Here is an 18735-nt window from a genome sequence, read left to right on the forward strand (position 1 = left end):
CTTTCAGTCATACACAACTTTTATGTAACAATGTTGTGTGAGGTACCAATTCATACATAAATAAGGCAGTTTTTACATAATAAAACCCTAGAGATAAAATTAAAAAGGATGATAATGTAATTTGAATAACCAAATGAGAATCATATATAATTTAAATACCGTTAACACAAAGTCTCTCCAGGATATAGAAGAGCTAACCACCCGTGCTTCAAGCAAAAAGAAATCCAATAAATACTATAATACAAGGGGTAGTCTTACGTATGTTACAAAATACAACAGAAAATGACCAACAACAATACCACATGACCTAGAATGTGAGATGATTATATTAATGTACAGTGAACATCCATGTTGTGACATTGTGACTTCAACTAGAAGTCCAGATGTAAGTACAAGAAGGTTAAGAGTCATCATGCCAACAATATGGTTACAGGTTTAATCAGGTCATAGATTCAGCCAGGCCTATAGCTGGACCACAGGTGTACCCTATTCAACAACCAGGTTATAGAGTTAACTGTGCCAACAATTGAGTAATACATTTAGTTAGATCATCTATCACTTAAGTTTAATACAAAAAAAAAAAAAAAATCATTCATGTTTCTCCTGCAAACTGGCCAATGATAATGGCACTTACTGAAAACATGTGACCAGTTGGAGTACATAGAGAGAAAAGTTTTAAGACAATAAGAAATGTTGTCCTTGTAAGCAATTCAATTATTGTGTTTTTGTGCGAGTAAAGTGAAAATAAAATACGTTTGTGTCTTGTAACATATTATAAAGTTGAGGGATTTACTGGTTCATCTAGGCTGTCCTATCCTATAACTATATTAAAACTATTTAAAAGACTAAAACCTCAAAGCCAACCCTTATCATTCATATACTTTTATCAAGATTTATGTTAAACTTATTTAAATTTACAACATCTGAAGACAACCCATTCCAAAGACCAACCACACTGCTAGAAAAATAAAACTGTCAGCTGACAATGACTCTAACCCTCCCAAAACTTATATTTGTGTCCCCTACTTCTACTATTCTCTCTGTTTAACATGGAAAAGAGGATGTATCAACACTATTAATTCCCCCCTACAATCTTAAACACCTAAATCCCTTCTAACTTTTCTTTTTTTAAGAAAAAACAATTTGAGAGGTTTGAGCCTCTCCTTGTATGATAACCCCACATCCCAGACAATATTCTAGTGACCTTTCTCTGAACACTTTCCAGTAATTCAATGTATTTTTTAAGGTATGAAGACCAAGACTGGACACAATATTTCACATACTGTCTAACCAGCGAGCTGTATAACATTTGTAGACTTCTATTTAATATTTTTGTTGATACAACCTGAAATCCTATTTGCCTTACCACTAAAACTGTTGGGATGACACTGATAACATCAATATCCCTTTCTTACATAACACTGTTAAAACTTATTCCCATCCAAATTATAATAACAACACACATGCATTAACTTACGTTTATTATAATTAAAACCCATCTGCTATTTATTTGCCAACTCAATAAATGATTTAAATCTTTTTTTAAACTAGCAGTGTTCTCATCACAGCCAGTGACACCAAATATCTTGATATTATCAGCATATTTAAGCAATTTATTGATCATTCATTCATCTACATCATTGATGTAAATCAAAATAGAGCAAAGATCCTAAGACTGAGCCTTGAGGTACCCCACTTGTATCATTAATCCAGTTTGATCAGTTTGTAATAGCCCTCTGTACTGTTCCATCCAGCCACTATTCTATTCAATGTGCTAACTTATCCCTCACACCTACAGAAATTTTTTTCCAAGTCTTTTATGTGGCATCTTGTTAAATGCTTTCTGAAAATCTAGATATATCAAATCTACAATCTTACCTTCATCTACATAAGCTGTAACCTTTTCTACTAAAGGTATTTAGGTTTTGATAAGATAATAAACCATCACTAATTTACCAGTTACAATTATTTTTATTGTATCGATTAGTAAAGTTAGTAAAGTGAAAATCCATGTAATCACTTGTTCTACAGATGGTTTAATATGTTATATTAAAATTGTACCACTTGTACCTAATGACATTGGAAAGTAAAGGAATATGGATCAACTTGGGATACCAGGACCTCCAGGAAAAGGACTTCAAATCATATACCAGCCATGGTAAAAGCAACAAGATGCCACATAATCAAGATAGATATTCATTTGTAAAACTGACAGAAGTCATGCATATACAAATTTCCAAGAAAGGAAGACCAACTGTAGAGAACTGTATGTACGATACCTAGTGATGAACAGCAATACAGGGTGATATACAAGTTACTTGGTAGCTGTAAAACATCTTGTGGCATTTTTCACAAATCAATGGGAGGAAAAACACCTTTAAAAGTTGTGTTTGGCATGTTGTCAATCTTTCTGAATACTGTGCCAAAATTACCTCTTATTATGATAACAAAAATGGAAACTCGGAGAAATGTTAGATCAATGACCATAACTAACAATGAACAAACTTGGAGCAGATTATGTTTTTTTTCCTGATTATTAAAACTTCATTACATAAACAATGCCTTGTAAACTTAACAGTGTTTGACGGCTAGCAGGAAACTAAACAATTTTTGATGGTTAATAGAAAGCTAAATAATATTTGGTGGCTAACAGAAAACTAAACAATGTTTAATGGCTAGCAAAAACTAAACAATGGTTTATGGTTAACATAGAACTAAATAAGTATGATCATCAGCTTCAGAATCATTCTTAAAATAATAATTAACCACACTAAAACTAAAGCTTACAAGTTACTTTATTTATGTTTCAAAATTTCTTACAACAGAATAAAAACATAAGTACAGGTTCCCATAAACTGCATGCTTTTTCCCATATTAAAAATTTCATATATAAAAGTTAAGTCTCATTACAATAATCAGTTTTATAATTATTTCTAAAAGAGAGTGTATAATTTGTAAATTAAAATATCAAAATTTATAATTTAATATATTACAAATGCTTATAAAATATTATTAACATGACACAAACATCACTTTTATATGTACAGTTCTTTACATTTGTTCAATTACCTCATTATAAGAATAAACAAAATAGCTATGCATACATCACACATTTGGTACTTTGGTGACACTCTTAATCAGCTGTTAATCTCTGCAACAACTAGACGTGAAATGAAAGCAACAAGAATGGCAAAGAGAACAGTCATTATAGTTCCATAGTTCATGGCATAACCATAAACCTAAAGGGAATAAAGAGAACAGTCATTATAGTTCAGTAGTTCATGGTGTAACCATAAACCTAAAGGGAATAAAGAGAACAGTCATTATAGTTCCAAAGTTCATGGTATAACCATAAACCTAAAGGGAATAAAGAGAACAGTCATTATAGTTCAGTAGTTCATGGTGTAACCATAAACCTAAAGGGAATAAAGAGAACAGTCATTATAGTTCAGTAGTTCATGGTGTAACCATAAACCTAAAGGGAATAAAGAGAACAGTCATTATAGTTCAGTAGTTCATGGTGTAACCATAAACCTAAAGGGAATAAAGAGAACAGTCATTATAGTTCAGTAGTTCATGGTGTAACCATAAACCTAAAGGGAATAAAGAGAACAGTCATTATAGTTCAGTAGTTCATGGTGTAACCATAAACCTAAAGGGAATAAAGAGAACAGTCATTATAGTTCCATAGTTCATGGCATAACCATAAACCTAAAGGGAATAAAGAGAACAGTCATTATAGTTCAGTAGTTCATGGTGTAACCATAAACCTAAAGGGAATAAAGAGAACAGTCATTATAGTTCAGTAGTTCATGGCATAACCATAAACCTAAAGGGAATAAAGAGAACAGTCATTATAGTTCCATAGTTCATGGTGTAACCATAAACCTAAAGGGAATAAAGAGAACAGTCATTATAGTTCAGTAGTTCATGGTGTAACCATAAACCTAAAGGGAATAAAGAGAACAGTCATTATAGTTCCATAGTTCATGGTGTAACCATAAACCTAAAGGGAATAAAGAGAACAGTCATTATAGTTCCATAGTTCATGGCATAACCATAAACCTAAAGGGAATAAAGAGAACAGTCATTATAGTTCCATAGTTCATGGCATAACCATAAACCTAAAGGGAATAAAGAGAACAGTCATTATAGTTCCATAGTTCATGGCATAACCATAAACCTAAAGGGAATAAAGAGAACAGTCATTATAGTTCCATAGTTCATGGCATAACCATAAACCTAAAGGGAATAAAGAGAACAGTCATTATAATCAGTGATGACGAGAAACCCACTTGTTGAGAAATTTATATGCAAAAACGGCTCGTTTGGGCTGAGAAAACACTTTACATAGAAGAATGAACAACGTTTATCGACCTTCTTCGGTCATCGTCAGGTTCACAAAAGAAAGAGGTAACTGACCGAAGCTGACCACATGTTTGAAAGGGGTTGTGTAACTGTGTGTCCTAATGTAGAGGGCAGTATTAGATGTTTGAATATATAATTTTATTTATTATATTAATATAGGTATAAAGAGACAGTCATTTATATTGGTTTATTTTGGGTTTAAGTTGTTGTATAAGTAAGGCTTCTTTAATTTTACGTTTGTTTATGTTTGTTTCTTTATTTAGTATTTGAGTGTTTTCTATGGTTATGTTGTGTTTATTTGACTTGCAGTGTTCGAAAACGTGTGAAGGTGACTTTTTATGTTCTTTGAATCTGGTTTCCATTTTTCTACTTGTTTCTCAATATAGAAGTCGTGGCAGTTATCACATTGTATTTTATAAATAATGTTGGTGTGGTGTTTGTCAGTGTAGTTTTTACATAGTATAGACCTCAGTTTTGTTCCGGTTTTTGAATAAATTTGGTATTAATTGGAATGTCATATTTTGTGACTAATTTTACCAAATGTTGGTTATTTGTTTTTCACAAATTTCACAAAACAGAAAAACTGAAAAACAACCTTACAAAAGAGACATTAATTGCATAAAAAACCTAAAACAAGACAAAACATAAAAATTCTAAAAGCAGATAAAGGTAACGCTTATAGTCATAATGAACACGAATGAATACATCCAAAAAATGAATAACATCCTATCAGACACCTAACAAATTTAAACCAATACACACAAATCCAACAAAGACACACGAGACGCTAACTGAACAAATTACTACTACAAATGAAAAAAGCCAACACAATTTCACAAACACTTTATTCCTACCTACGAAAACCGAATCACGACACAGTCAAATAATATAATGGCATCCCCAAACCCTCATAAACCAGATTGTCCATTACGACCAATAATGTCCACATATGAATCGTTTAATTACAACCTTGGTAAATACATAGCATGGGCATTCTCCAAATATGTAACATCAGCCAGCTCATTTATCAAAGACTCTTTTAATTTCAAGTCTAATCTAAATCAACTTAATCATAAAGCCTTAATGGCCAGTTTCGATGTTATATCCCTCTTTACAGGTTCCAACCACTGAAGCCTGCAAGATAGCCTTAGAACTCTATATCCCAGGACCCTAACCCAACTATAGAAATTCCCAGTAACCAGTTAGCAACCCTCATAGAATTCACCACGGAATAAAGACAAACTTCATGTTCTACGAACCAAAACTATATACAAACAAACGGCTAAAGCATGGGCAACCCAGTATCACCAGTTCTAGCCAATATTTTTATGACACAAGTTGAAACACAAGCAATTAACACAGCATTACAACCACCACTATACTGGTATAGATATGTAGATGACACGGTAAAGGGATTCAAATCTACAGAACACATACTTAATTTTTTCAATCACATTAACTCTATACATCCCAACATCAACTTCACATGTGAACAGGAAGAAAACAATCAAATATCATTTCTTAACCTCAAAATTAAAAGAACTGATACACAATTTCAAACAGAAATCCACCGAAAAAATCACCCATACTGGACTATACATTCCTTGGGACTCCAGCACATGAAACAAAACAAAAAACTCAACATACTAAGAAACCAAATAAACACAGCCATAAACTATGCTCACCAGATAAAATTAACGATGAATTAGACAAAATAAAACAATAGTTCACTAACATCAATAAGTTTCCTCCACAAACCGTAGAAAACATTATACGCATTACACACCTAGACAGAAAGCAAAATCAACCAACTAAAGTAAATACAGCTCACAGAATCAAAAAAACCACTAAACCATATACTGCTGTATACCATATATTCCCGACATCAGCAAACAAATAACCAACATTTGGCAAAAATTAGTCACAAAATATGACATTCCATTAATACCAAATTTATTCAAAAACCCGGCACAAAACTGAGGTCTATACTATGTAAAAACTACACTGACAAACACCACACCAACATTATTTATAAAATACAATGTGATAACTGCCACGACTTCTATATTGGAGAAACAAGTAGAAAAATGGAAACCAGATTCAAAGAACATAAAAAGTCACCTTCACACGTTTTCGAACACTGCAAGTCAAATAAACACAACATAACCATAGAAAACACTCAAATACTAAATAAAGAAACAAACATAAACAAACGTAAAATTAAAGAAGCCTTACTTATACAACAACTTAAACCCAAAATAAACCAATATAAAGGAACGCCTTTATACCTATATTAATATAATAAATAAAATTATATATTCAAACATCTAATACCGCCCTCTACATTTCGACACACAGTTACACAACCCCTTTCAAACATGTGGTCAGCTTCCGGTCAGTTACCTCTTTCTTTGTGAACCTGACGATGACCGAAGAAGGTCGAAACGTTGTTCGCTCTTCTATGTAAAGTGTTTTCTCAGCCCAAACGAGCCGTTTTTGCATATAAAGAACAGTCATTATAGTTCGGTAGTTCATGGTGTAACCATAAACCTAAAGGGAATAAAGAGAACAGTCATTATAGTTCCATAGTTCATGGTATAACGTTAAACCTAAAGGGAGTAAAGAGAACAGTCATTATAGTTCCATAGTTCATGGTGTAACCATGAACCTAAAGGGAATAAAGAGAACAGTCATTATAGTTCAGTAGTTCATGACATAACCATAAACCTAAAGGGAATAAAGAGAACAGTCATTATAGTTCAGTAGTTCATGGTGTATCCATAAACCTAAAGGGAATAAAGAGAACAGTCATTATAGTTCCTTAGTTCATGGTGTAACCATAAACCTAAAGGGAATAAAGAGAACAGTCATTATAGTTCCATAGTTCACGGTGTAACCATAAACCTAAAGGGAATAAAGAGAACAGTCATTATAGTTCCATAGTTCATGGTGTAACCATAAACCTAAAGGGAATAAAGAGAACAGTCATTATAGTTCAGTAGTTCATGGTGTAACCATAAACCTAAAGGGAATAAAGAGAACAGTCATTATAGTTCAGTAGTTCATGGTGTAACCATAAACCTAAAGGGAATAAAGAGAACAGTCATTATAGTTCAGTAGTTCATGGTGTAACCATAAACCTAAAGGGAATAAAGAGAACAGTCATTATAGTTCCTTAGTTCATGGTGTAACCATAAACCTAAAGGGAATAAAGAGAACAGTCATTATAGTTCCATAGTTCATGGTGTAACCATAAACCTAAAGGGAATAAAGAGAACAGTCATTATAGTTCCATAGTTCATGGTGTAACCATAAACCTAAAGGGAATAAAGAGAACAGTCATTATAGTTCAGTAGTTCATGGTGTAACCATAAACCTAAAGGGAATAAAGAGAACAGTCATTATAGTTCAGTAGTTCATGGTGTAACCATAAACCTAAAGGGAATAAAGAGAACAGTCATTATAGTTCCATAGTTCATGGTGTAACCATAAACCTAAAGGGAATAAAGAGAACAGTCATTATAGTTCAGTAGTTCATGGTGTAACCATAAACCTAAAGGGAATAAAGAGAACAGTCATTATAGTTCCATAGTTCATGGTGTAACCATAAACCTAAAGGGAATAAAGAGAACAGTCATTATAGTTCAGTAGTTCATGGTGTAACCATAAACCTAAAGGGAATAAAGAGAACAGTCATTATAGTTCGGTAGTTCATGGTGTAACCATAAACCTAAAGGGAATAAAGAGAACAGTCATTATAGTTCGGTAGTTCATGGTGTAACCATAAGCCTAAAGGGAATAAAGAGAACAGTCATTATAGTTCCATAGTTCATGGTGTAACCATATTAATATCAAACGTCCACCCTAAATATTTCCTGGGTACTATAAATATCACCTCATTTTGTATGGTTATTAAACACACTGCTGCTTATTACACGACACAGATTATAGCATTTTATAATATAAAACACAGTATATAAATTTCTAAATTTATGACACTGAGAGAAAAGCTCAAAGCTAATTTTAAATTCAACTAATACTACACCACAAACTGAACAATCTGAATAAAAAATTCACAACTGGATAAACAACTTACTGTCAACTGAAGAGGATTCTGTGTCAGAAACTGGATCAAATGAATTCTGTCTCCAGCTGGACAGATACACTAAAACACAGAGAACTTCGTTAAAGTAGTTAACAAGAAAACTGCTTAATATATCAACTAAAAACTAGTAATTAAAAAAAAAATTTAAATATTTTTATATTTTCTAACAGTTTCGTGAAACTTAAATCTAGAAACCTACTGGAAGACTTTGTGAGGTCCTGTACAAACATCAGAATGAAGTGAGGAAACAGTTTAAAAAATTTTAACTATTACATAAAAATAGTCACTAAAATAAACAAATAATTATTATAGCTCTATTTTGTTTTTTGTATTATGTGTATTGTTCTATACTCACTGAAGTGTGTGTGCATGCTATGAAGATAGGTTTGTCAACACATCAGTGAACACAGAGCAAATCAATCATTCATGAAAATAAAGTACAATATAGCACGTACATTTCTGGACTTAAAGAATATACACATTTCACGATTTTCAGTTATCTAGTCTCACACTGCGAGACTTCTTCATGTGCAGTTGTGTTCTACTTCCATATCTCTCTTCTTCTGACAACAAACAAATACAGCTCAACACTGTAGGCTTAAGATCATTTACTGTAATAAAACTAAAATCAGGATTCATAATGGTAAAACTGAAAGATATTTTGATATAATACAAAGAGAATCTAACTGTCAACAAATATACTGTTTTCACATGATGTTCTGCACTGCCGACCACATTAAGAAGTATCGAAGAGTTTGGATTTCTTTTGAATTCTCTCAAAGCTACACAAGGGTTACCTGCACTAGCCATCCCAAATTCAACAGTGGAAGACAAGAGGGAAGGCAGCTAGTCATCACCACCCACTGCCAACTCTTAGGGATTTACTATCAGTATATAAAGCCACCACAGTTAAAAGGATGAGCATGTTTGCTTGATGGAGATTCAAACCCACTACCTGCAGATTATGGTTGAAAGGGGCCACTCAGTACATGAGCTATATCTCAACAAAATAAAAAGATACAAGGTCCTTATTTTATATTCTAACTTGTCAATATTAGTAACTTGAATTCCTAATTTGTATAATATTATAAACTAAGTATTTTGACACCACAAACATCTAATTTTAAACAGTGCTGCATTAAGTATACCACATGTTTCATTAATATCTATATTTAAATGTGTCCTTTTAATATTAACTTTTAAATAAAGTAATTCATTCATATATAATATTAAAATTTGAATTATAATCTACAGTTTGATTTCAAACTTCTTGACATAAAATCATAAAATATTAGTTAAATGAGATTTGGAATGCAAGACAACAAATGCGATGACATGGCCTTTGACACCTCACTTATTGCAAAAGGGTTAACCAATGTACTTCCAAATGATGCCATTCTAAGAGGTATCACATACAATTCTCTAATTAAACTGTAACAGGATAAGTAAACTAGAGGATCGTTAAACTGTATACTTCCCAGCAATAATTTCTAATTAAACTGCAACAGGATAAGTAAACGAGAGGATCATTAACCTGTATACTCCCAACGATGATCTCTAATTAAACTCTAACAGAATAAGTAAACTAGAGGATTGTTAACCTGTATACTCCCAATGATGATCTCTAATTAAACTCTAACAGAATAAGTAAACTAGAGGATTGTTAACCTGTATACTCCCAATGATGATCTCTAATTAAACTCTAACAGAATAAGTAAACTAGAGGATTGTTAACCTGTATACTCCCAATGATGATCTCTAATTAAACTCTAACAGAATAAGTAAACTAGAGGATTGTTAACCTGTATACTCCCAATGATAATCTCTAATTAAACTGCAACAGAATAAGTAAACTAGAGGATTGTTAACCTGTATACTTCCCAACAATGATCTCTAATTAAACTCAAACAGGATAAGTAAGCTAGAGGATCGTTAACCTGTATACTTCCCAGCAATAATTTCTAATTAAACTGCAACAGGATAAGTAAACGAGAGGATCGTTAACCTGTATACTCCCAACGATGATCTCTAATTAAACTCTAACAGAATAAGTAAACTAGAGGATTGTTAACCTGTATACTCCCAATGATGATCTCTAATTAAACTCTAACAGAATAAGTAAACTAGAGGATTGTTAACCTATATACTCCCAATGATGATCTCTAATTAAACTGCAACAGAATAAGTAAACTAGAGGATTGTTAACCTGTATACTTCCCAACAATGATCTCTAATTAAACTCAAACAGGATAAGTGAGCTAGAGGATCGTTAACCTGTATACTTCCCAACGACGATCTCTAATTAAACTCAAACAGGATAAGTAAACTACAGGATCGTTACCCTGTATACTTCCCAACGATGATCTCTAATTAAACTGGAACAGGATGAGTAAACTGGAGGATTGTTAACCTGTATACTTCCCAACAATAATCTTTAATTAAACTGGTACAGGATGAGTAAACTAGAGGATTGTTAACCTGTTAACAATAATTTCTAATTAAACTGTAATAGGATAAGTGAACTACAGGATCGTTAACCTGTTAACAATGATCTCTAATTAAACTCAAACACGATGAGTAAACTAGCTTGTTTAAAAAATATCAATAATTTTTAAATGACATGCTATCAACACTTTGGGTATGTGGTAGACGTTAAATATAAATTTGAATTCCTTGTTTAAGCCACTCACTGAACAACATATTTTTTGCCTGTATTTAACACGTTATAGAAAATAAAACCATACAAGTAAAATAGAATTTAACATTAGGTGTAACAACAACAAGGAATCTATTGATCAAAATAGGTCAGCTTTTCTAGCCCTTGCAATACCTTGGTGTCTCCATACATTATTGCTGACCAATAAAATGTGAGTACAACCAAAAAATGTCATTTACATAATAAAATTCTCTCAGTTTTGTTAAGTTTTTGTGAAAATCCATGGACCTATAAGATGGTTGCAAGAGTAGAGTTACACTGATTTAAGCTGTCTCATCCACTGACCCATTATCATTCAAACATTCATCAAGTCATATAATATATTATGGGCTGTCTCATCCACTAACCCATTATCATTCAAACATTCATCAAGTCATATAATATATTATGGGCTGTCTCATCCACTAACCCATTATCATTCAAACATTCATCAAGTCATATAATATATTATGGGCTGTCTCATCCACTAACCCATTATCATTCAAACATTCATCAAGTCATATAATATATTATGGGCTGTCTCATCCACTAACCCATTATCATTCAAACATTCATCAAGTCATATAATATATTATGGGCTGTCTCATCCACTAACCCATTATCATTCAAACATTCATCAAGTCATATAATATATTATGGGCTGTCTCATCCACTAACCCATTATCATTCAAACATTCATCAAGTGATATAATATATTATGGGCTGTCTCATCCACTAACCCATTATCATTCAAACATTCATCAAGTCATATAATATATTATGGGCTGTCTCATCCACTAACCCATTATCATTCAAACATTCATCAAGTCATATAATATATTATGGGCTGTCTCATCCACTAACCCATTATCATTCAAACATTCATCAAGTCATATAATATATTATGGGCTGTCTCATCCACTAACCCATTATCATTCAAACATTCATCAAGTGATATAATATATTATGGGCTGTCTCATCCACTAACCCATTATCATTCAAACATTCATCAAGTCATATAATATATTATGGGCTGTCTCATCCACTAACCCATTATCATTCAAACATTCATCAAGTGATATAATATATTATGGGCTGTCTCATCCACTAACCCATTATCATTCAAACATTCATCAAGTCATATAATATATTATGGGCTTGGTACCTGTACAAACAAAGACACAAGATATTGAACACAAACAAAACCCATAAAAACCTTGAAAATCAGTAAGTATTTATATTTTGTGTTAAGATTAAAACTGAAAACAAAGAACTTACAACTTGTTACCATAAAATTCTACAAGAAATTTAAACCTGGAACAAACAGGTCCAATTAAATATTTTATTAAAAACATAACATTAAACAAATGTGTTTAACAAAACACAAACAGGTCCAATTAAATATTTTATTAAAAACATAACATTAAACAAACATCATACTGGGCTTATAACAAAACACCTTAGATCACATTTTGTTTATATTTAGTTACCTTCGATAGCCTCTGCCCTTCCAAATTTACCTCGGCTAGAGCAGAACACAGAAGAGGTAATATTATTAAAGGCACAACAAACTGTACAATATCATATGCTGTAGCAGTATTATTCACCCAATACACTAGATATATACAACTCCAGAACACAACCAAGCTGACATAACTGGCAAGCCATCGCTGAAATGCAGATGACAGGAACCTTAATCGACACTGAAAAAAACATGGATGTGTACAGAATTAAACACAATTTATATAATTAATCAGAAACTATTAACCAAAAGTCTGTTTGTATTACACATTACAATCATAATTCTATGCAAAACTGTCAACAGTTCTGATGTAGTAACTGTTCATATAGAAAGTATACAGAAAATATACTTTTTAAAACTCATATGGAACATTCTTGGTCAAATAGTTTCATTTTGAGATTAATTACTGATTAGAAGTAAAAAGACAATATTATTGGATGAAGGTAAACAGTTACATAAACATTTAACAAACATAAACACTTTTGAAAAATAAGGCTCTCACTGATTTCAATATCAAATTCTGATCAAATTAAGCTACAAGTTTAGATCAAAACAACCCAGTTATAAGGATAGCTAATTAACTATACTGTTCATACATCCTTCTTAACAAAGATAAGTATGTTTCATAACTTGGGTGACTTCAATACAATCAACCTTGCTTTACCATAAGTCCAACAGTATCTTGAAAGGTTCAGTCCTCTTCGAATATTCAGATAAGTTAGTCCTAAGTCCATACACTAATTTATCAATGTAAAACAACCTCTATAATAAGACTATAATTACATATAAATTAAACGTTCGATCCAACAGTGTAAATGAAACAACATTAAATAAGGTGTAAAACATACCTTACTTTCAAAACACTAGCTGTTAGCATGAAGCAAAATATAATTATAAAGTGTAGATAAATGGGTTAGGTGATAAAAACACAAACACATAGTACAAACACAAAGATATTGTTCCAAACAGATGGTACAAACAAAAAGATAATATTATAGACATGTGCTACAAACAAATACATGGAGCTACAGAAATGAACAAAAGAGTTACATGGTATAAATACAGAAGCAGAAAAAAGGAGTTATATGTATAGATATAGAGGTAGTGTTATAGAAACAGACAAAGGGTTATATGTATAGATATAGAGGTAGTGTTATAGAAACAGACAAAGGGTTACATGTATTAGATATAGAGGTAGTGTTATAGAAACAAGCGAAAGGGTTATATGTATAGATATAGAGGTAGTGTTATAGAAACAAACAAAAGGGTTATATGTATAGTTATAGAGGTAGTGTTATAGAAACAGATGAAAGGGTTATATGTATAAATATAGAGGTAGTGTTATAGAAACAAACAAAAGGGTTATATGTATAGTTATAGAGGTAGTGTTATAGAAACAGATGAAAGGGTTATATCTATAGATATAGAGGTAGTGTTATAGAAACAGACAAAAGGGTTATATGTATAAATATAGAGGTAGTGTTATAGAAACAAACAAAAGGGTTATATGTATAGATATAGAGGTAGTGTTATAGAAACAGACAAAAAGGTTATATGTATAGATATAGAGGTAGTGTTATAGAAACAAAGGGTTATCTGTATAGATATAGAGGTAGTGTTATAGAAACAGATGAAAGGGTTACATGTATAGATATAGAGGTAGTGTTATAGAAACAGACAAAAGGGTTATATGTATAGATATAGAGGTAGTGTTATAGAAACAGACAAAAGGGTTATATGTATAGATATAGAGGTAGTGTTATAGAAACAAACAAAAGGGTTATATGTATAGTTATAGAGGTAGTGTTATAGAAACAGATGAAAGGGTTATATGTATAGATATAGAGGTAGTGTTATAGAAACAAACAAAAGGGTTATATGTATAGATATAGAAGTAGTGTTATAGAAACAGACAAAGGGTTATATGTATAGATATAGAGGTATTGTTATAGAAACAAAGGGTTATCTGTATAGATATAGAGGTAGTGTTATAGAAACAGAAAAAAGGAGTTATATGTATAGATATAGAGGTAGTGTTATAGAAACAGATGAAAGGGTTATATGTACAGATATAGAGGTAGTGTTATAGAAACAAACAAAAGGGTTATATGTATAGATATAGAAATAGTGTTATAGAAACAAACAAAAAGGTTATATGTATAGATATAGAAGTAGTGTTATAGAAACAGACAAAAGGGTTATATGTATAGATATAGATGTAGTGTTATAGAAACAAATGAAAGGGTTATATGTATAGATATAGAGGTAGTGTTATAGAAACAGACAAAAGGGTTATATGTATAGATATAGAAGTAGTGTTATAGAAACAGACAAAAGGGTTATATGTATAGATATAGATGTAGTGTTATAGAAACAAATGAAAGAGTTATATGTATAGATATAGAGGTAGTGTTATAGAAACAGACAAAAGAGTTATATGTATAGATATAGAAGTAGTGTTATAGAAACAAACAAAAGGGTTATATGTACAGATATAAAGGTAGTGTTATAGAAACAGGCGAAAAGGGTTGTATGTATAGATATAGAGGTAGTGTTATAGAAACAAACGAAAGGGTTATATGCATAGATATAGAGGTAGTGTTATAGAAAGAGACAAAAGAGTAATATATATAGATATAGAGGTAGTGTTATAGAAACAAACGAAAGGGTTATATGCATAGATATAGAGGTAGTGTTATAGAAACAGACAAAAGAGTAATATATATAGATATAGAGGTAGTGTTACAGAAACAGACAAAGGGTTATATGTATAGATATAGAGGTAGTGTTATAGAAACAGACAAAAGGGTTATAAACACAATAATGTGATTACAGAAATATACAAGAATATAAACTGAAAGGTGTGATTAAAAGATCAAGTCACAAACATCCATCTAATAGCAGTGCAAATGTAGTCTGTTCCCAGACAATGGGTAATAATAATAAAACACACAGTCAGATGTTCAACTTTATTAAGAATACATAGTACATAGTTGGATGCTAAGTCTTTAATAAGTATCAATAGTCAGGTGTCAAATGTTCCTCAGAATATGTTGTCAAATATCAAATCTACATAATAAGCAGTCAGATGTGAAACCTTCTTATAAATAGGTACCCAGATAAAATCTTAAATACATAAAGTGTGAAATCTTTCTAAGAATAAGTCAGATATCAAATCATTTTAAAAAGGAACATCACATCTAAAGTCAATAACATGATAGGAAATAGACAAACTTTCATTTACAATTCATAAAGTAGAGATGACACACCACGAAAAGACTCAATAACAACACAGAGTTCTGAAAGTAACATGTACAGGGCCAATGAAAATAAGTTAACAGATAAATATCAGGATATGAAAGTGAAAAAGAACCTACCTTCTGGTTCCTCCTCACAACTCTGACATGTTATCTCATCAAACATGCAGCAAAAAGGATACACTGTATGTCCATCCAAATACCAGACAAACAACCAATTAGAAAAGTATGTCTCTTGCTTGGATATATATCTATTTAACAAGATCTTACACAGGTCTGTAAGAAAATTCTGAAACCTATGGCCACACCAAGAGCTACCATTTGAAACTTATAACAGTATAGATGCTAGAAAACTTAGAAACACACACAAATTATGGAATCAACTATTATCCAAATAAAAGTGACAAGTGACAAGAGAGATATAGAATGAAAGAATCATTATATTAGTTTTAAATATCACTGCTATCAAAGTAAACACACTTTTATTTCAGTTATGAAAAATTGAAATTATTTTGTCCAAAAGCATAATATTATATTATTATAATAATATTATTATCCTTTGTTCACAATATTCAAGGTAATGCAACACAATACTAGCAGTATAATATATAACATTTTACAGTCAACAGACCAAGCAGTTATTATTTTATCAACTTAACAAAGTTGGAAGACTAACTCATAAATCAGAAAATGTCTACCGGACAATCAACCCAACAGAAAAATTACTGTTTGTTATTAATTATTTAAGATTATGACAAACATAGCTAAAACAGGTAAACACATAATAGTGTTTGTTCAATAAAAGACACAAGTTTTTATTGTATACACCAAGTTAGATTTCTGTGACATCCACAAACAAAACAAATTAGAAACAGGGATTTTTGTAACCGTGAAACAATAAAAACTTACGGAAATTTTCCAATAACCACGTAAAATATCTTCTGTTGATAAATAGGTCTTTTCATTAAATCGTGATATAGGTACCTTGTCAGGTTCAAAGAATGTTTCCATTTCATGGTTTGAAGAAGGTAATGGTTTCTAAAAATAAACATAAATGTTGGTTATTTTACAAGACAAACAAGTAAAGAACTTGAAATCCATGTTTATATTATTACCTTTACTGAAGAGCATAAATTATTAATGTCCTTAAAATCATAAAACAAATCCCACTATTTATACATTCCATGATTTATTTGCTCATCTCAGATTTTTCATACACACACAAATACTATCTACACGTAACTCACCCTGCACATAGCTAACCCTAATTTTGAACTTGAGGAAACACATCTATTCAACAGAATCAACAAGTATTTTTTGAATACTCTTGTTTTATTGCATTGTGTGGTTTGACTCTTATAATAACTCTCTAAAGTGCGAGAAACATTTTTGTGGTAAGAAGTAGCAAACCATGGATCCTTGTTATCTAGACCAGAAGAATCCTGAGAAAGGTATATAATGAACACTATAGGTATGCAGTGTTACTTACACAGATGGAAGGTAAACAGAAGATGTATTTCCACTAATACTTACCTCTACTCATAATTAGAGTTACTGCTGACCTCCAGGATCTCTTCCTTTACCCATCTAAGCATTAGCTTGATTTTCTCTCACTTACTCCAGTCTATTATACCCTTCAACTGCTCCAGGCAATATTTATCTTGTGACACTCTCCACCTACATAAATGAGCCCTTTATCCTGTAACTGTACATAAGCATCTCATTCAGATAACGTCATTATTTTTTCGGGACTGACTACATCCACAGTCTCTAACTCCTCCTCTTTGTGGAGAGTAAGAACAAGAGACTGTGAGAGGATGTAAGTATTATTGGACATACATGTTCAATTTAGGAAAATGTTAATATCTGTAGCACCTCTCACACTACAGCTAGAGTCCCACATTGATAAAGTGGAGGGGCCAGTGATGACTTATCCACACAGAAAGCACCAATATAGATCATGGGTGTCAGTAGAAGATTGGCACCCTGTTGGAGGAATTGCACTACATCAAGAACATGTATGATCTTTACCCTGATATTAGTTCTTGTATCAAGAACAGAATTATACGAGTGATCATTTCTATAGGCCAGTCCCAACCACATAGCTGAGGTTCCACTGCTCATGGTTGGAATTAAGGGGTCTTGGTTCCTATATCCCACAATAGTGGCTAAGACAACTGGACCACAACATTATATATATACACATACTTGTGAGTGAATCCCAACCTGTAACCACAGAGTGATGTGTTCCAAGTCACTGGAATCACGACAAGAAAGTTAGCAACTCTTAAGTGGAACAAATCTCCTTCTCCATCTGACAAAGCCCTAAAGGGAACACCCAGGCTTGGAATGTCTTCTTCAACCAAAGGAAGAGAACTCATCATCCAGTCTGGAATTATGAATATCAGCCTCAATCTCCAATTGAATGGGCAAAGTACATTACAATTGCCCTAAGAATTATGGAGAAGACATGGAACAACTGTACTCAACCAAAGACCCAGGATGGCACCACTTAATGTTCAGATTAATGAGAAGACAGTGGACCCTCTTCTATGAACAACATAAAGAATCTATATTTATCAAAGAAAAGGGACATACACCCCCTCAAAATAGGTAGCTGAGTATTAACTCTGAACTGGTATTATGAGTAGGCTCCCAAGTAGACTGGTGCTTCTCCAACTGAAATCTTGGAAAAACCATTTGGGGACCCAAGTAGGAGAACTCTCAAAGTTTGTCCTGTCCTCTAAGAGTAGAGGAATTCACTCTAAGGCTCTGGAGGAATAGCTCC

At 32.2% G+C, this 18735-nt stretch overlaps 1 protein-coding gene across 6 annotated transcripts in view; it reads right to left on the reverse strand.

Annotated features, from left to right (window-relative positions):
- Positions 1–2777: 2777 nt before the first annotated feature.
- The window catches only part of LOC143246804 (uncharacterized), a 32923-nt gene continuing 16965 nt past the window's right edge, over positions 2778–18735 (reverse strand). For all 6 annotated transcript variants that reach the window (XM_076493966.1, XM_076493968.1, XM_076493967.1 and 3 more), the window contains 4 exons: positions 16857–16985; positions 12659–12871; positions 8465–8533; positions 2778–3239 (listed from right to left, as the gene is read on the reverse strand). In XM_076493966.1, coding sequence (XP_076350081.1) covers positions 3138–3239; positions 8465–8533; positions 12659–12871; positions 16857–16985 — 513 coding nt within the window. In that variant the 3' untranslated portion in view covers positions 2778–3137. The remainder of the gene's footprint in view (positions 3240–8464; positions 8534–12658; positions 12872–16856; positions 16986–18735) is intronic.

This window comes from Tachypleus tridentatus, chromosome 3, assembly GCF_004210375.1.
Source record: "Tachypleus tridentatus isolate NWPU-2018 chromosome 3, ASM421037v1, whole genome shotgun sequence".
NCBI lineage: Eukaryota > Metazoa > Arthropoda > Merostomata > Xiphosura > Limulidae > Tachypleus > Tachypleus tridentatus.